This window comes from Chelonia mydas, chromosome 16 (assembly GCF_015237465.2).
Source record: "Chelonia mydas isolate rCheMyd1 chromosome 16, rCheMyd1.pri.v2, whole genome shotgun sequence".
Taxonomy (NCBI): domain Eukaryota; kingdom Metazoa; phylum Chordata; order Testudines; family Cheloniidae; genus Chelonia; species Chelonia mydas.
Window position 1 is genome coordinate 21,707,705 of NC_057857.1, and position 20,264 is coordinate 21,727,968.

At 39.4% G+C, this 20,264-nt stretch overlaps 1 protein-coding gene across 6 annotated transcripts in view; it reads left to right on the plus strand.

Annotated features, from left to right (window-relative positions):
• Positions 1-20,264, plus strand: part of RABGAP1 (RAB GTPase activating protein 1) — a 123,977-nt gene that overhangs the window by 76,161 nt on the left and 27,552 nt on the right. For 5 of the 6 annotated variants that reach the window (XM_037879933.2, XM_037879935.2, XM_043530783.1 and 2 more), the window contains 2 exons: positions 13,835-13,948; positions 18,222-18,296. In XM_037879933.2, the coding sequence (XP_037735861.1) occupies positions 13,835-13,948; positions 18,222-18,296 (189 nt within the window). The remainder of the gene's footprint in view (positions 1-13,834; positions 13,949-18,221; positions 18,297-20,264) is intronic. The other variant, XM_043530784.1, reaches the window with a different exon arrangement.

Genomic DNA, 20,264 nt, shown 5'->3' on the forward strand with positions numbered 1-20,264 from the left:
ATAAATAATTAGATGAATGGAAGACCAAATCTTTAGTTGGCAAGAGTATAAAGAGATTCATCAGGGGAAGTATAAATAAACATTCTGCTAGAGTGGCTTTAGTACATAGTGCTAGTGATTTTCTTTGTGAAATCTTTTGTTTGAATATGATGTAAGGCTTTGATCTTTAGCTGACTTTAAAATTGCTAATTTCATAAGGTTGTGAAAGTACTACAATGTGAAAAATTAAGATATTTTCATCACATACTATTACAAGTATTTTGTTAAAAGACCTGTTAAAATGTTTTCCATAGCAATTGTCAAGAAAGAAATTGTCTAGTGCACAGGGAAAGAAAAAATACATAGATTCATGTTCTGAGCAAGCTAGCCATCTAAGAAACATTTATTTTCCTGATCTTGCCCATTTGGTGGGATATGGTATTTCTTGAAGATAAAATGCTGCATCACTTAAGAATCTTAGTCAGGCTCACTGAAAGAAATGGCACAGTTGGTCCTTTCAGGTAACAGAAAGCAATGTTGTCTTCAGCCTCAGTTCTGGTCTATCTGGAAAGATTTGCAAAATATATGTATATTGTCATTCCAGAATTCCATATTTAAAAAGAATGCTGTACAACACAGCATTCTGCAAGTTGCTGGGCTGATAAGTTGCTCTCCATGTATTACCTTTGAAATTCAGCTTCCATCTTAACTCTGTTGGGTAAAAATTGAGTATTCATCCTCCTTATTCTCACAGTGAATGCAGCAGGATGGAAACTAGTTTGCAGTTTCTAACCTTGGGCTTCCGTCTGGCTCTTAATACCAGTGATGTTTTCTTTCTGCATGGGTTTAGAAATTTTAAAAGTAACTTAAAAATGGATTTTTCACATGCTGTTAAACTACAAGCATGAATGACTTCTCATGTATGCCCATTCAGGTTGCTTTGCTGAGGAAAATATAGTAGATAAAGCATTATTTTAAAGGCCTCTTGGTTTATCTATCTCCTCCCTTCAGGGTAGTAGTGGGCAAGGCAAACTTTAGTATATTCTGTGGAGAATTGCCATCTGGTATCGGCTTAGTGGCTTCATGTGGAATTTCGTTTGGGTCTGAGTCCTGTTCCCAGTGAACAGGTGTTCACCTCACAAAAGCTGTCACAATTGGCACTCTTTTTTAAAGTGTGAAGAGCAAGGCAAAGAATAGATTAAATGTGTTTGTAAAGCATTTTGCATACTTTTTTAGGTGCTGGAAAATAGTTAACATAAAAGGGAGGAAAAGAGCCTTGACGTGGAAAAAAACCAAAACCAATGCAGTTTAGACATTGAGGTGAAAAACACACAAGTGGATTTTGGGATCAGTCCAATCCCTGTGTTTGAGACTTTTCTAAGGTGCAGTGTTTTGATTGTGAAGCAGTGTAAAGGTTTTAGGTCATGTCTACGCTACCACTTAATGTTGGTAAAATTTATTCCACTGAGGAGTGTGGGGAAAAAAACCACCATCCTGAGTGATGTAAGTTTCACTAACATAAGTGGTATTGTGCACAGTGCTATGTCCGCGGGAGAGCTACCACCGCTTGTGGAGGTGGTTTTATTATGTCGACGGGAGAGCTCTCTCCCTTCGTCACAGAGCGGCTACATGAGTGATCTTACAGTAGCACAGCTGCACCAGTACAGCTGTTCCGCTGTAAGCTCATTAGTGTAGATATGGCCTTAGTTTCAGCCCTGGCTCTTTCATTCTTAATCTGTCCCTGGATTTGTCCCATTTTGTGTGCCGAAATGGGACATTTGGTATCTAAGGAGACAGCTGAAGATTTGTTGTGGCTCTAAATATATATATGTGTATATTTTGTGCCAAGTTGAAACTGCTTAAAAAAAAAAAAAAAAAAAAAAACCTCCAACCTAAGAGTACTTTAACCTATTATTTCAATCGGGATTCCTGTAGCTGACTTTTCAACTAAAGCTAATAATAGGAAACCTTAAGATTTTAGGCAAAGCTACAAATATTACTGATTTTAAAATAGTACAAATATTTTCAGATGTTAAATGGGAATAGAATAAATTGAAGCATGTAAAATACTTGATCCTAATTCCTTATGTATTTCCAAAAGTGAATTATATCTGCTACTGAGAGAACTCAGAAACAAATGTATCTTTCACACTGAGATGCTCTGTGCTGCAGCAGTGTAAAGCATCTCTTAGCCTGTTAACTTTTTTTTATCAGTGCATGTATGCTGGGGGTTTTTTTAAAAGAAAGAAACAAAACACAAAAGGAAACCAAAGCACCAATATAAAGTGTGGAGCTGCAGTAGGACATGTAATTTTAAGTATGTTGATACGGTTCTTAGAAAATTCTCAGAACACTTGGAGAATCCATTACCAACATTTTCCTTCCTGAGAAAACTGCAGAAATTTCAATCATTGTTCCACTGGGTTACATTTTTTGTTTGCTGTTTACTTTGGATTAATGTAATCTTGATACATATTACAATTTAAAGGGCTATTGAAGCACTGACGTGGCAACCTAGGATTGTCTGTTCTCTTAATATACAGACCATGTATTAACAATACAAAATAACCATACTGTTTGCCTGAAACCTAACTTGTATAACACTGTTCTTTGAAGGGATGCTAGGTTTGGTGCAAAATATAATCCCTTATACAAGGTAGTTTTAAAGGCGATATTGTGACTTGGTATTCCTTCTCTTCCAAAAGGATATTCAGAACTCAATAGCCTGTTTGTCAATCAGAGATGTTTTAGCCAGAAGTTGTATGGATGGTGATACTGGAAAGTTTTTTGCTTCAGAATTTCTTGATCTCTTTAATGTAATATTCCAACAGAGCCTTGTTAAGAGTGTAGTTTTTATTCTTAAATGCACTTGCACACTTTATTTCAAAGGTCTGAGTAGCTCATAAAATACATTTAAAAAATAAATTACAGTTCATTGTTTCATTTTTGTCTTGGGTGACTTTGTGTGTGACTCTGGGCTGGTAAGTGTGTTTCTCTTCTCTTGCACGGTGGATGTTTTTCCTCCTGTCTTTAATGCCTTACTGGGAGACTAGTTTGTGTGTACTTGACCAAGGCAAGAAAACCTTGACCAAGCAATTTGTGTTTATACTCGTGATGTATGACATTTTTGCCAAACTCATCTTTATAATTTTCCTGTGGGAAACTTGAGCCCTAAAAGGAAATGAACACTGCAAAAGGGCTGGCTACCACAAGGGATTCACTTTTATTTTTAGAATTGTACTACTATATTGCCATATTTGGGTGGAAAATATGCAATATCACTGAATTATTGTATCATATTGCAGCTATCCACCCATTCTTAATTGGTCTCAATCAACTTACAGTAAGTAGTCAATGAAATGTGTGAAAAAATATTTGTTCTGCAGATGTGTTTAGCAAATGCTAGTACCAAATAACCCTTGTATACTGGGTCTGAAATAATATTTCTCATTAGCAAATATTAGCTGTGAAAGCTGAGATTTATACTGGTCACTGAGATCTCAGCAACAGGTGTAATTTTTCTTACTAAAAACATAGGTTTGGTCCAAGACAAATCTAGGAAATGTGCTTAACATCAAAGACAATGAAAAGCTAGAATTTAATGTATAGAAAAGAAACTTGGGAATGTCACTGAATTTGGACACTACAGGATAAATCTGGCAATAGTTTAACAGGGCATCCTGCTAACAATGAATAACTATTTTATATTAACACAGAAATGTTTATTATGCTGGCATGTGTCTAAAATGTGTAGGTCTGTCCAAAATAACTTACCTTACCAGTGGCACATAATAGTATTGAAGTCACTAGTCTGCCAGTTTTTCTGCTAGTAACCCTATTTCACTCATTTTAAAAGGCTGAAACTTGGCATGAAAGTGGCTTCTTTCTTACATGTTACATGTGCATTCCAACTACATGCCACATGTTCTGTGCAAAGTCTGAATAGCATATAAAAATCCCATTGATTGCTTTGGATCTTTGCTTTACACTCTCATACTTTCATAGTAATTTTTTTCATGAATTGTGTTACAAAATCTTTGTAAAAGCAGTTGCACCTCTGTGGGAAGTAATATCAGTGTAAGGTATGGATTTGTTATGATGGCAGTGAGAACCAAGGGAATTCATGTATATGGTCATATAGAATTATTGTTTAAGAAATATAACTTACTGTAATTCGTAGCAACTAGTAAATACCCAGAAGTTCTTAGCCTGACTTTGGACAATCACTTCCAGAGGTAAACTCAAGCTCTGATGGACTTAATAGTTTTAACACAGAAATAAAAAGGAATTTCTAATGTAAATGGCACCTAGGCCTTTTTGTATGCAAATATGAATGGAACTTAAGAGAACGAATGAAAAACAAGATAACCAATCACGAACATTAGGTTACCACAAAATTCTGTGATGTTTTTGCACTTGTCCACTGCATTTAAATTATAGCTGAGGCTAATATTGTAGAAAACCTTTTTGTATTAAAGATGTTTTGATAAACATCAAACTGTTTGCACAATATAAAAATGTAATTTTAAAATATTCTCAATATTCTCTCCCTCCTCAACACTTTTCTGGGACAAATCCCATGATATGTGAAATGACACTATTTCTAACGCTGCATTCTTTTTCACAGAGAGATTGAGTTTAATTAAATGTAAAGTACAAACAAGGTGAACAGAAAATGGGATACCCAGAATGTGCAACATGCAAAATATTCAACAATATACTACAATTATCTTTTTAATATTCACCCTAAGTTTAAGTACATTATTTTGGATATGGTCTACATATTGAATTGTTACACTTATTACTTTGAAACAAATTTTATTTTACCTTTAGTTTAAATGTTTTTCTTGAGAAAAATAGGCTATGAAAACTTTCCATGAGGTGCGAAGTTGGATATTTGGAGATCTATATTAGCAGAAAATTCCAGATTTTACAAAACCAGATTGGAAAGTTGTCTGAGTTTTATTATACTGAAAATCATTTGCCTTCCTTCCCTTTATCACTTTGTAAATTAAACCTGAAGAATTCCAAGAGATCATGAAATGATGGGACAGCTATTGTTCACAATCTTGGGACCAAAGCGTTACAAATTTAAGAAAGAACAGATGCTTGTTGATCCTTGAGGAACATAAAGTTCTCACAGAGCTGATGTAGCAGTCTCTTGATAGGAATAAGTGTACTGTTCTGGGCAGGCATATAAGAACTTGATGTTTTGTCTGATTTAAACAAAAACACCTGACCTTTGTAAATGGTTACAATATGATGGGCGCTTCTTCCTGACACTTCCAGTTTATCCTGTGTGTTCTCTTTGCTCTTCATGCCTTTCTGGGGATAGTATTGTAGATCGTGGCAGTATTCAGTATATTTGTTGCCACACTTATTTCAGCAGGGATCTGTGTGCTGTCAAGTTGCTCACTTGCTGACATCTCTGATACTTTTCTGCAGATAAAACAGTTCTGTGTGTTGCTGACACCTCTTGCAACCTTTGACCTAAGCTTTGACCACCTCTATTGTTTGTGTACTGACTGTACTACATCCTTGACTATTTGTCTTGCCCAGTCAGAAGTGGCGCTCTCAGGATCAGACCTTTTCCAAAAAGCAGTTTCCAGGACAAAAATAATTTAAACAAACATTTTCACCAAGTAGTAGAAAGAGCAGCCAATGACATGCAAGCAGGCTGCAGACTCCCCTAGGCCTTTAATACTAGCCATAGAGACAGCTTTTTATTAAACTCTAAGAAAAATAATCTTAAACATAGTATCTGGAATCCCAGATATAAAAAGTACATTTTAAAATGTGCAAAAATTAATGTAGATTACGTCTCATTATTTTAATTACCCTATGCTTACCTTTTCTCATTATTTTAATTACCCTGTGCATTTGTGAGCTTGCTGTGCTTTAGCCCTTCAAGTGTTTTGCTTTGGTAAAGCTTTTAGATTATTTTGTAAGTTGAATCCCTGGTGTAATGAGTATGTAAGATAATTTAACAAGTGAATGAGCTTTCAGGATCTGAAATAAAGTCAAAAGCCAAAAAAAAGGTTCTGTAGTTTGCATTCTTGTAGTCTGAAAACTAGTGTATAAGTGTCTTTACTAGCAACTGAAAAATGTTTGCATTGTTTGGGTCTCACCAGTCTGTTAAAAGGAATGCACTGTCATTTTTAAAGTCCATATACTTCTGGATGCTATTTATTGTTTGTTTTGTATCTTTGTTTCTACTTCAACCTTCCTGTGAGATCAAAAGTTTTTGATCTTGGTGGTTGGTTGGTTGGTTTTTTTTTGTTTTCCCCCTTTCAAATCTGCATCATAAAGTTCTCCAGGGATGGATATTTTTCCAAATGAGTTGGAGGAGTAGGGGGCTACCAGAGACTGTGTGCACATTCTGACGAAGTTTATTTTTAATGACTGCCCTGTCTCAAACCTCCCCCCCCCCCCCAAAAAAAAAAAAAAAAAAAAACCAAACAAACAAACAAAAAAAACCATAAAATTTGTCACGTCTTTCAAATGCCTTTGGAACAGTCCTGAGAGAACCTCAAAATGTTTGGAGTTCAGAGAAGCCTTCAGAATTTTGGTGCTGGTCTGGAAATAGAGCTTCCATGAGACCCAAAGATCCACCTTTCCCTTAAAGGGCCTTTCCCAGCTTTCCCTCCCACCTTTGTACCTGTAATTGCCTTCTTGGAGTGGTGCCCAGTGGCTCCCTGGGTTCAGGGCTTGGTGGCAGGCTTCTTTCAAGCCCTACTAGCCACCTTCTCCCTCACTTTCTCTACCCTTGTGAGGGGTGCCCATTTCATCCTTTGGCATCACCTTCCTTCTCCTTGCATTAATATTCTCTCTCTCTCTCTCTCTCTCTTTATGTTCCTTAAGTCCTGTGTCAGGGTTGGGAGGGATAAATTGGGCCTACTGAGCTCTGCAAGAAGATCAACAACATGGGGAGAGAGCCCACTTGTCAGTGTCCTACGTTCTCTGCGTGGCAGCCCTAAATCCTGCATTATAGCAAAAGTGTTTCAGGTTGCACCTGCCTCATTCTCTGGAACACTGGTCAGGACTGTAACTGCACAAAGATGGCCCAACCCGATGAACGTTTTTGGCAGATATACCATATTTGGGGGGGGAAACATGGCACAAGGGTGTAAGACAGTATGTACAGTCCAGTTAATGCTGAAGCCTGCGTGTTATATTTATCTACAATAGATAATTTTGTATTTACTAGCTTGAAAACTGGTTTCCATTGTTTATTATTTTGTTTTTTAAAAAAACTAACAAACCATCCGTACTGGTGGTATTTCGCTATTCGTTCAGTTTTTTAGAATTTTTTCCCCCTGTTTAAAAAAGAGACTGATTTGTTCCAGCTTCCAAACTTTCCTCCTTGTTAGTCAGTGCAATGAGTTGTTATGGGAATTCTTATCTTTACAATACTTGCTCCAGTTCTCATGGCAGTTTTCCACTCTATTACTTTCTTTTTCTTCCTGTCATTCTTAGCTTTCTATTTTTTCAATCCCGGTTTGTGAAGGGTGTGTACTCAGAAGGGCTTCCTTCAGTTCCCAGTCCCCTGAAAGCATGAGAAATTGCCCAGTGAGCCAATTCTCACAGCAAGGTATAAAAATAGTAGTAAAGGAAAGGTTACACAATGCTTGAGTTGCAACAGTTTGTACTAATGGGTAGTTTTAAAAGCTGTGTTTTGAAAAACATTTTTAAAGCTTTATCACTTCCGTATATTTTTCTCTCCCCAAACTGTTCTAGTAGCAGGAACCAACTTTAGTGATTCTTGAATTGCACCAAAACATAAGGAGCTGAGGGATGAAGAGTCTCGCAAATCCAGGGAGAGACCAGCTCTATGTCCAATCCCACTTTTTTGATGAGTGGAAATGATAGCCTGAAAGATGTATTTATGATGATTTCTGAATAGATGCCTTTGCAATTACTATTAAATATGTGGCTTAAATGGGAGATTTGTTCCTTTTGAATTCAGCCTTACTTTCACTACCTCACTGCTCTGTCTCTGCAACAGGACAAGGTACTTAGTATTTCGTACTTAGGACTTCGGTGACCTCTTTGATACCAGAACAGATCATTTTTTTTAAATGTAATTCCCCCCACTTAAAAAGCTGGCTACTCTATTATATCTCAGTGATCCAAACAGATAAGCACATAGTCAAGTCAATGGGATTACTTGCATGAATAAAATTACTCATGGTTAAATGTTTGCATGATTGGGCCGTTAAGCAATACATTTCTCTGGTTACTTCATCTACTAATTAAAGGCAATAAATGCCCTCCTTATCATAGAATATCAGGGTTGGAAGGGACCTCAGGAGATCATCTAGTCCACCCCCCTGCTCAAAGCAGGACCAATCCCCAACTAAATCATCCTAGCCAGGGCTTTGTCAAGCCTGACCTTAAAAACCTCAAAGGAAGGAGATTCCACCACCTCCCTAGGTAACCCATTCCAGTGCTTCACCACCCTCTTAGTGAAAAAGTTTTTCCTAATATCCAATCTAAACCTCCCCCATTGCAACTTGAGACCATTACTCCTCGTTCTGTCATCTGCTACCATTGAGAACAGTCTAGAGCCATCCTCTTTGGAACCCCCTTTCAGGTAGTTGAAAGCAGCTATCAAATCCCCCCTCATTCTTCTCTTCTGCAGACTAAACAATCCCAGTTCCCTCAGCCTCTCCTCATAATAATTTTTGTTGCCCTCCGCTGGACACTTTCCAATTTTTCCACATCCTTCTTGTAGTGTGGGGCCCAAAACTGGACACAGTACTCCAGATGAGGCCTCACCAATGTCGAATAGAGAGGAATGATCATGTCCCTCGATCTGCTGGCAATGCCCCTACTTATACAGCCCAAAATGCCTTTAGCCTTCTTGGCAACAAGGGCACACTGTTGACTCATATCCAGCTTCTCATCCACTGTAATCCCCAGGTCCTTTTCTGCAGAACTGCTGCCTAGCTATTCGGTCCCTAGTCTGTAGCGGTGCATGGGATTCTTCCGTCCTAAGTGCAGGACTCTGCACTTGTCCTTAGTTGCCTTCATTAACTTAAAAAGCTTATTCGTATGTAAAATTCTTTAGTGTTGCATTATGATTGATTCTGTTTTCCTAATGATGTGATAGACTCTTTAGACACATTAAATTGTTACAGAATTGCAGCGATGTATGGTACACAGATCATTTGCAAGACAATCCAATAACTTGATACTAATAACAGTTTTATTGCCTTTATAATGATATGGTTGTGACAAGCCACAGAGAAGAGTGTTAAACTTGGATTAAAATCACAAGCGACGTTCAAATACGGAATGAGAATTTTTGTCCCCATTTTTTATCAAGGGTATTTTCCAGAACAAAAGATCAAGTGAAAGTATACTTTAATGTAATATAGGCAGGGCTGATAGCACAGCCTAATGTATAAGCATCACTTTTGTAGCGCACTTGAGGTTTCATGTGTTTAGAAGAGCCTCCTGTTGGGTTTTTTTTGTTTATTTATTTTTTGTCTCTAGCAAAAGTGATTATTTTAAAAATATCCTGTTTGGAAACAAGCTTTCTTCCCTTGTGGTTCCACACTACATCTTGCTCTCATGCTGCAGCCTTTACGTGGAGCAAAATTCCATAACTTAGGTGTAAAGGGGACATAATCTTTTAATTGCACGTCAGTCATTGACACAGTAGCACCTGATGAAGGGAGCACTTGATGGTTTCAGTAGGACAAGCTGCCTAATGAATTCAGAGGCCTCTTTTCAGATGATCATTTACCAGTGAGGAAATCTGATCTCATTAGCTGCCTAGGAAGCCCCTTGTTCCAGTACTGAAATGAGACAATTTATATGGTCAAATGGAAATCAACCAAGAATAAGAACGTGTTTATTCTCATGCATTTTGGTGATGATACTAGTCATGGTATTCAGCTAAATAAATGCTAGGACATGACTACCCCCAACAGGTGCTAAGATACCATGTGATGAGTGCCCATATAAAAACCTGGGTATGGAGAATGTGCTCTCCTCTGGAGGAGACTTACATATGGCACCATTAGCCTAACCCCCTTGCCTCTGATTGCAATTCAAACTCTTACTGTGACATTTTAACACACTTATTTCTATTTTGGAGAGGGTGTCTACAGGCCTATGATGTGCTAGTTATCACGTGAGATTGCACGAACCGGTTGGTCCTTTTGTCTATATCTAGCTTCCTTTAACAATTGCACTGCTGATCTTTACTACTACGTACTGCACTGAGCTCAGTGGACTTCATGGCATCCTTCTTGTTTCAATGGGATTACAGAACAATAAAGTCGTACACAAGACTGAGGGTGAACAGATGTGACTACTGATGTAAGCTGTTATATTTTAAAAAATTAGTACATATTTAAAAGATTTTGATCCTTTATCTGATTGAACTAATAATATCAGCAAGAGAAATTCACAAAGTACATCATATCTACTCAGAAAGAAACAAACTGGGCAGAATTAGCAACCTTCCTACTTTTAAACCAAAGTTCAGATCAAACAAAGATTTTGGAATTCCCTTTAGGAAACATCAGAATCAGTGAGAGAGTCACAAGTACAGATTCAAAAGAGGGAATAAAACTGCTGTTAGCTTATTATGCAATGTAAAGCATTTTGAAGCGAGCTCGAGTGAGATTCTCATTGTCTAACCGTAGAGACTAACAAATTTATTTGGGCATAAAGTTTCATGGGATATAACCCACTTCACATCTGTTGAAGTGGGTTATATCCCACGAAAGCTTATGCCCAAATAAATTGTGCCACAAGGACTCCTCGTTGTTTTTACTACTGTTTACTCCATCCACAAAGCACTAGCTAATTGGCCTTCCAAGTCCTATTGGTGGCTATTGCAAGAAAAGCTTCCCATTTTTCTGATCTGAGGATTTGGGGAGCCAAGAATTCTCTTCAACCCACTGTGCTTCCAAGCTCATTCTCCACCTGCCCTCATTTATTCTTCTCCTCCATGCATGTTTCTTTAAAAAAAAAAAAAAAAAAAAAAAATTTTACTGCCACTTTCTGCGCAAAGCAAAGAATATGTAAGTTGAGCCATTTCTAATGACTCCGTAAATAAAGTACCCTATTTACCAATCCATGAAAACCAAAGCATACTTTTGTATGGCTTCCCTGTTTGCAAACCATATTCAGCTTTTCAGTGCTGTTTGCTCTATCTTGAGCTTATACAGTGGGAATGGTTTGCAGAATGAGGTGGCAGAGAGAGCCCGCCGAACAACTCAAGAAGTTCAGCTGTCTTTGCCCTTAGGAATACTGACAACTATAGTTTGGGAGTATGTGCAGGTGCCAGTCCCAACCTGCTCTATGAGGAATGCTGAACCAGTATGTAGAATACAAATTCACCCCTTTCTGGTGCTGGGCTTTATTAATAAATAATACATTTGCACAGGTCAGATCACACCACCTCCCAGGCTTGGCTGCTCCTATGATTCCTTCCTCAAGCCTAGATCAGTGGGTCTCAAACTTTTTTACTAGCGACCCCTTTCACACAGCAAGCCTCTGAGTGCGACCCCCCCCCCAAATACATTAAACACACTTTTTATATATTTAACAACATTATAAATGCTGGAGGCAAGCAGGGCTTGGGGTGGAGGTTGACAGCTGGCGACCCCCCATGTAATAACCTTGTAACCCCCTGAGGGGTCCCGACCCCCAGTTTAAGAACCCCTGTCCTAGGTCCTCTCTCCCCAGACATCCCCATCACCTCCCTTAAATTCAGGTGAGGTAACAAGTCACCAGCCTCAGGGAATGAGCAAAATCCTCCTAACCCTTGACCGGCAAGATCAACACTTGGTAACAGAGTGGGGTGTTTCAGACAGTCACTGCCAGCCTTTTACAGGGATATTTACAGTTTAATAGATCGCACTGCTAGAAAAAAATGTCCTGATGTTCATCTCAAGTTTTCACTTTAGTTTCATCCCATTACTCCTAGTCTTATACTTTGTCAAATTCCTGTCCTTTCTAGCTGGTGACCCTCTTCAAATACTGATTCATTGCACCCACAGTGGTCACATACTCACTTGCTCGACAAGCTATACATATTCACTGTGTACTTCCTCTGATCAATTCTATGAGTCCTTTTATCATGTTTATTATCATGTTTGTTGCTCTTCCTGAATTCCATCCAATTTGTCATCTTTCTGGTATTGAAATGCCCACAACTGTTGTTGTTTGTATTTATGTAGGGCCTAGGAGCCCTAGTCATAGACCAGGACCCCATTGTGCGAGGCGCTGTACAAACACAGAACAAAGAGATAGTCCTCACTCCCAAAGAGCGTATTATCTAAGTGTAAAACAAGAGACAGCAGGTGGATACAGGCCGGCCGACCGACGGAGGAGCACAAGGAAACAGTAAGACAGTAGGGTCAATATGAGAGGCAGCAGAATGCAGGAATCCTGCCTTCTGCCCTTGTGCTTTAATTGCTAGACAAAGGGTACAGCATCTGCTGCCTGATGAAGTAGTTGTGAAGCTTAGTTTTGTTTGCCAGCTACTCCAGCACCCTCAGATGAGAGGCTAGAGGGGAAAGCATTCTGAGTCTAGATCTCCTGAGGGAGGAGTGTTAGAAGTAGATCTATACATGTTAGATGGAAAATGAGTGGTGCTAGCATAGCATTTCCACAGGTTTTCTAGAAAGAGAAACGCTTTGTAACAAGACAGGGCTTCTCCCCCACTTCCTGGTGCTTTGCTGGCGCACCCACGGCCTTTCTTAGGCAGATTTTTGGGGTTGGGGGGGTCCAAACTTAAAACATCTCCTCAGCTCACCCTTTACATTTTAGGCTCTGACTGCTTCCTGCAGCTTCTGACCTCTGACTCACAGGGCCTCCTGCCTCCCCTCCCCTCCGATGCCCTCTTTTGAAGCCTAATCTGGGTCAGTAGATGGGGTGCAGGTGCACTGGCCCTGGTTCCTCTTACAAGGCAAGTGTCACCCTCTGACATACTGATATCAGCCAGTTCAACAGCCCCTCCTGAGCCCATTGTAATACCTGGCCCTTCTTTCCCTACCCCATGATCCTGTAGTGCTGTTCTTGGTGCAAACACAGATATTGGAAAAAGCCTCTGCCACCTCCACCTTCTCGATCTTAGACACTCCCTTTTCCAGGGTGGTTTTGTTCAGGGCCTTCTCAAGTAGGATCAGTTCCTTTCTTGGACTGGATTTCTTCACTTCCAGCTACTCCTGCTGTTTGTAGCCTCGCTCTATCTCCTTCTGCACACAGTTTTCTAAAGGTGGTTGCACCAGAGCCATATACACACGGCACAGCCACCTCCTTGAGCCAGGATGTGATGCCTCTGTGTATGCAGCCAGTAGAGTATGGCTTTCCTTTTTTGTGAAATCATGCCCTGCTCTGGCTTGGATCCCATTTCCTGTCTGTTCTCACCCTTATTGTGTCTTGGCTTTTGGTGGGAGGTGAAAAATGACTTCTCCTGTCTAAACTGGGGGGTGAATTTTAGCGTGGCAGACTACAGTGACCAAAGATTATTTGACTGGTACCCTCAATTTACCTAAGAGGAAGTAGAATTTGTGTAGTGGCAGTTGGGTTCAGTATGATTTTTTTTTTGTCTACTGAATCACCACCAACCACATCCTGTAACACTTGATTGTATTTTCGTTGGCAGTCTCCTAGCTAAGTGCTGACCATGTCCGGACCTGCTTAGGTTACCAGATTGTGACCTGAGGTGGTAGGGCTGCAGGCTGTCTACCCTAGTCTGTATTGAGTGAGGTGCACAGCATACCCTGATAGTCTACCAGCCATTCATTCCAGCACATCGTAATTTATGCTGATTTTTAAACTGCATCACTTTTAACATACACATTTTTCTCTCATGTTCTTGTTTTAACAGGAGTCTCCCCAGGACAGTGCAATCACTCGGGACATCAATCGCACGTTCCCAGCTCATGATTACTTTAAGGATACTGGGGGAGATGGCCAGGACTCCTTGTACAAAATATGCAAGGTATTTTATAACCTTGTGTGTAGTGGTCTTGGTCAACACACACTTTTTATGTTTGCAATAATTATGTTGGATTTAAATTGGTCATGTTTCCCGTTTGCTTATTTTTTCTGTAAGCTCAGTTGAATTGAAAAATTGCCACAGTGCAAAGGTTGTTTCAGCTCATACAAAATAACTTCAGTTTAATCCAGTTCCTAGTGGACTGGGGTCCACAACACTACAACCACCCTCACACTGGGTATTAGCATCCTTGATGGCCATCTCAGCAGTGAGGCCAGCACTAAAACCCAGGGCATGTTGGATAGGTCATGTGGGGGAAAGCATATGTCTGTCTGCCTGTGTGTGTGTGTGTGTGTGTGTGTGTCACTCACACTGACACGCGCGCACACACACACACACACACATGAAAATAAATTATGCAGGAGTGAACCTACTGCAGATCACGTTGTAGTGTCCTCTTCAAAGGGAGAGGTCTCCATGTCTGATTTAGATCCACCCCTGTGAATCATGTTGTCATTGTAAACTGTGAAAACTGAATGTTTATAGGGAATTATGCAAATAGAAATAAATGGCTGTTTCTTCATTGGTTCAACTTTCCACAAATTTTTCATGGCGAGTTTTGAAACTGAAGCGGAGGCAGCACAACATGAGCAAACAAAGCCGAGAGATCGATTGCCCCTTTATTTCTGTGCAGACCCTCGCTCTGCTCCTGCTGAGAGACCTGACGGTTTATGTGGCCAGGTGCCCACACTTCAGAGAGAAACAACAACCAAGAATCTCATAAATGAGCTCACTGGGTTGGAACCTTTTTCATCTTGTCTGTCTATTCTGTGCTAAAACGTCTGGAATTTTGGTTCCAGTGGGATACAGAAAACTAAACCAAACTGCAGTTGAGTTGTTAGAACTTGTAGTCTCTGCTGAAGAAAGGAATATAAAGGAAAGGATTGGAGCTGCAGGTGACGGTTAAGGTGCGTCAGCAGAATAGTCTAGAGGGGCCTACCTCTGGAATAGCAGGGAGGCTGCTGATCAGGGTTATTGTGTGGTGATAGAGCTGCATGGTGGGAAGCGTGACCTGCGTGTGCCTGTCTGCGGCCAGTGCTATTAGACACTCAGTTTTTATAAAAAGAAAAGGAGTACTTGTGGCACCTTAGAGACTAACCAATTTATTTGAGCATAAGCTTTCGTGAGCTACAGCTCACTTCATCGGATGCATCAGTTTTTATAGGATCACTGGGCAACACACTAAACAGAGGAAGGTGCAGCAAAGTGTGAAGAATAAAGAGGGACATCTCATTTTTATTCCTCACAAAACCTTTAGAAATCCTTGATCTGTTAAATGATGCAAATATTTCTGCACGGGTTTGATAGTTAATTTCTTAGTTAGATAGTTAGTTGATATCAGAACACTGTGCAAATGGGGATGACCTCATTTCTGTCCATCACATCTATAGATTGAGATACAACCCTAAACAATGCTAAATTAAAGTGTTTTTATAAAATATGTTCTCAGAATACAACAAATACTTGTGGAACTTTCATAAGAGCTACATTAGTCTAACAAAAAGAAAGGGAGTACTTGTGGCACCTTAGAGACTAACCAATTTATTTGAGCATAAGCTTTCGTGAGCTACAGCTTCATCGGCATGAATGCTTATGCTCAAATAAATTTGTTAGTCTCTAAGGTGCCACAAGTACTCCCTTTCTTTTTGCGGATACAGACTAACGTGGCTGCTACTCTGAAATTAGTCTAACAGAGAGTAAAGATCTTGCAAAATATCTAAGTATCTGTAAAGTTGAAGATAATTATGCATCTCTCATTAGCATTATAAACCAGCAGGCATCCATTGAAGTGCTCATTAAAATGCAGAAGATAACTATCAGGTACAAATGACTGTTTTCTGTTTGATCCAATTACCTTGTTTGACCAGAGAATCTCAAGCTTTCAGCACTCTGATTCTGCATTTAGAAATTCTTCATGTGTTCTATCCCTCAGGAGACATTTCTGCATTTTGAAGCTTAAATTCTTGGCACATAGTTTTTCATTTAGGATATCATTTAAAAATGATGTGCTTTGCACAGGGGACTGTCCTGGGCAGAAGGAAATGCTTGTGCATTTCTTGTGTATAATTAATCCTAAAATCAAACACTTGGTAACCAGTTAAAAGATTTTTTTTTTCTGTACCACTGCATAAACCCAGTAATTTGAAATAGCACCCAGAAATATCAAATGTTACTGTAAAAAATGCTTTGGAAACATAATCCTTCGGTTACATCTGTCTGATCTTGATGGCTTATCCGGTATATTTTGCAACAGTAACATACCAGCAAGATCACTCTTAAGCTATCATAGGAACTGGACTGACCGTCTTTGCACCCTTTCCATGACTTCAGAGTCAATGTGAAATTGTTCTCCAGTTCCTTGGCGGTGATAGTTTTCCATGTGATCTTTATTTTGGAAGCAGACTAAGGTGCTCAATATCATCCTCACCCAAACACTCTCTTTAGTCTTGTACCTTTCAGTATCCCTCTTCTCAGCAACAATGTTTTATTACATTAATTTTATCCACGTTAGGTCCAGCAGCTCTCCTTTTTCAATTGGGGTTTCAGATGTGCCTTTGTCTGTTGGTAGCTCCTTTTGTATATGTGACTGCATGTTGACCTGGTATCATGTGCAAGATGTAATGCTGCCACTGTAATGCTGTCATTTTAGAACTTAAGCATCTTATGCTGCAACAAAGGCAAAACAGGATTGTAATGCATTTCATTTTAAAGGGACCCATCCCGAACAGATGGGTCTATGGTATAAAAATAACTATCAAATAATGAACTAAAGGTTAAGTGGGGAAAATATTTAATGATTCTTGATTGGCAGATGAAAGTCAATCCCTGGGCTAAAGGCTATGAAAAAGTATTTGGGTCCAAATTTGACTGGAATCAGGACTATCTAGAGGCTGGCATGGGGCATAAGAAGAGATAAGTGGGGACTAGATGATCATTATAGTCCCTTCTGACCTTAAAGTATATGAGACTTCTCTGTGAGTTGGATTGTGAGCCAACAAAATTGGTGCATGCTGTAATTGCAAGGCCAAATCCTATCTACATATGCATGCCCCCATTCCCACTGCAGTCAGTTGGAGCCATGTATATATATCCAAGGGAAGAACTTTCCATAGACTTGAACTCTGTAACCTTGAGGAACATCATGTGCCAACACGCTGCACTTAGGAAATGGAGGGTAAATCTATTCTATAAAGTTCACCTGCACGGTTAGATATCTTTCTTCCTTGCCTTACTTTTGTTAGAGCCCTGTGGCAATAATAATTTAAAGAAGAGAATCCCCCAACAGGGCCTTGATTTGTCCATAAAAGCCACTACTTCACACATCCCCATTTGAGATGACCATGATACTGGATCCAAAGGTGGGACGGCACTGTTTACTGTGTTGATCTAAAATATTTTAGAATTGCTATCTAATGATGAGTTTGCATTGTCTCCAGCACACTAATGGTTGAGGGTATTCCACGCATTTGAGATTTGATACAGACTAAAATGTTTCCATTTTAAAATGACTTGAAGATGAGCTGTGTGTGGCTCGAAAGCTTGTGTCTCTCGCCAATAGAAGTTGGTCCAATAAAAGATATTACCTCACCCACCATATCTCTAATATCCTGGGTCTGATATGGCTGCAACTACTACTGCACACAGAATGTGTCCATGGCATTCCTATACAATATGAAATACTACTTGCTTGCCATTTTTTTTCTTGCATAGGGCCCACATTGAAAATTCGTGGGTTATTTTTTGTGTGTGTACTGCCTGAGGCTACTGAAGAAATTTTAGGCTAATCCAAAGGTTTTCAAACTTTTTCATAGTACAGGTTGCGTTTTAATAGAGAGGTTGTCTTACTCCTTCCTCACTTGTATTCATGTGATTCATAATCTCCTGACATCCTGATTGCAACTACAGCAAGTGTTGCTCTGTAAAAGTAATCTTAGGAAAGTGATTTCATGTACCTTAAGCAGCCTTCAGTGTGAGTTAGGAGCTGGAAACAGTCCAGCACCATGCGACCAACCAGATATCTGCTGGCCACCAACAATTGCTCCGCAAACAGTTTTTTCTTTGGGTTAATCGTTGTGCAGTAACATAGCAGCTAAAGCATATCCTGGAATCACAGTTCAGTCATGACTGAAGGTATACACTTCAGTACTTATTTTTTTTCTCATGTAGTTCTGCTCTAGGGAGAGTGTACATCTTAAAATATTGATTCTCTTTTCAGGCCTATTCCGTCTATGATGAAGAGATTGGCTATTGTCAAGGCCAGTCATTTCTTGCCGCTGTGCTGCTTCTGCATGTAAGTCCCCTCTCTCCCCACATTCCAATTTATTGTAAGCCTCAGACAAAAAAATGCTCAAGTTTATTCAGAATAACTCATTTCAGATTCACTCCTATTAGTGCAGTAGCAAGTCCCATGCTTATTTACTCAAATGCTTGTTTTTCCATAATTATGACTTTGGGGGAAAGAGGAGCATGTTCCGTTTAAAGTTCACTGCAGCATCAATAATGAGTTTGTGGTCCGTGTTCACTTCACTTTCCTTCTGGTTCTAGCTTCCTTTCTACCCCAAGCTGTCTGAAGTTCAGATCAGACTCTCTTGCTTTGTTTATGCAAAGTAGGCTGTCTGGATAGAAATTACTTTAGGGTTTAGGCTACCTATGGAACTCCTTGTAAAGGTACCCGGGGCAGAGGGAGGGCATTTCTGATTCAGTTTAAGTTTCTAGAAGAGCTTTTATTGGTATTGATCATAAGGACAAACCAGGGCTGCCATGGCCTTTGGATTAAACAGAACACATTCTGCAGCATGTTAGTAGTGTGGGAGTTTAAGTCTTAGTGGTTTGAACATTGCAATGTGTTTATTTGGGGAAATATATTCTAGGCCTTGTTTTTTGTGGTTTAGATGTTAGTCAATGACCAAAGATTAAAATAGATTGAGTCTCAAATGTATTATTTTTCAATTATTAGCATTGGGTAAATTTGTGCTTAGTGTAATGATCCCTTCTCTATCCAGGCAATGAGTGGTCTGAACTTATGACGGCTGCTGCTATCTGTTTTACACTTTAAGTACATCTGAGTAGAAAGTTTTGAGACTTACTTATGTTTGTGTGAAACATCTTATCTTATGTGAAAAAATGTAAAAATGTCTGCAGCTACATGCTATTTTTAAATCGATTTTTTTTTTTTTGGAAGAATGTCATCTGCTTTTTGTCATAAGTCCATATTTGAAACTGCAGTTCCTAAGCCCCGTAGGATTTTGTGATGCTCTTCCCCTACCCCTCCAGCCAATCTTGAGTGATTGCTGCTACCATGCAGAACTAAATATAAAGATTTTTGTGCGTCACTTTCCAACTGACAGTATGTATGGTTTTCAGAGCAATATTTTTCCATAATTCTGTGAGGAGACAGAAATATATTATAAACTACAGTCTTTATAAACAGAAGTCAAATGGACTGATAGTATCTAACTGTAGTGCTTTGATTCTCTATAACCTGTATAATAAAACTCTTAACTGATGGAGAAATTAATTCTTCAGTACTGTTCTGAACCCAATCAGTAATAAAGGTTTATTCTTTCTGCTAGTAAGGGGACCAAACTCTGCTCACCAATAGATATGCTTTGTTTTAGATGCCAAAATGCTATCTGCCTACCTTTTTTGGCACCCATTGGATTAAGGAGATTCATAGAGACCAGAAAAGATCATTCATACATTTTCTTACAGCTCATTCTTTAATGTAAGTTGTTGCTTCTGAGAATGAGCTCTGTTAAACTGAAGGCTGCAACTTAAAAATCTCAGTTTTTGTTTCTTTCTCTTTTTTTGAACCTCCTGAAAGGCCGTCTTTGGAGTGTGACTATTAGGGGCTGTGATGGAATTCATGTTACCTTGTCTTATTGGAGAAGGTACTGCTGCACACACCCTTGCAGTCCTTGAGCAATAAAGTGAAATGTAGTTTCTGCAAGTCCCTCACTGCCAGTATGGGAACATCTCTGAAAAGTTTTCAGAGTTCACTGACGGCATCTGTGGATGAATAATAGAGCGCTTGAGTTAGATATTTTGACCTTTACAGGAACAAGTAATTGACCTGAAGAGTCAGTCTTTACTGCTGTGGAAAGAACAGAACTGCTTTATGGTGCCAAGGAAAGATGTATAAATACTGACAAGTAATGATGTTTCTGTCTCCAACTGCTGGCAGAAAGGGGAGAGCGAAATGTCCCAAAACAGTGTAGACAGCTGCCACATCTGAACTTTGGGTAGTAATAACTGACTC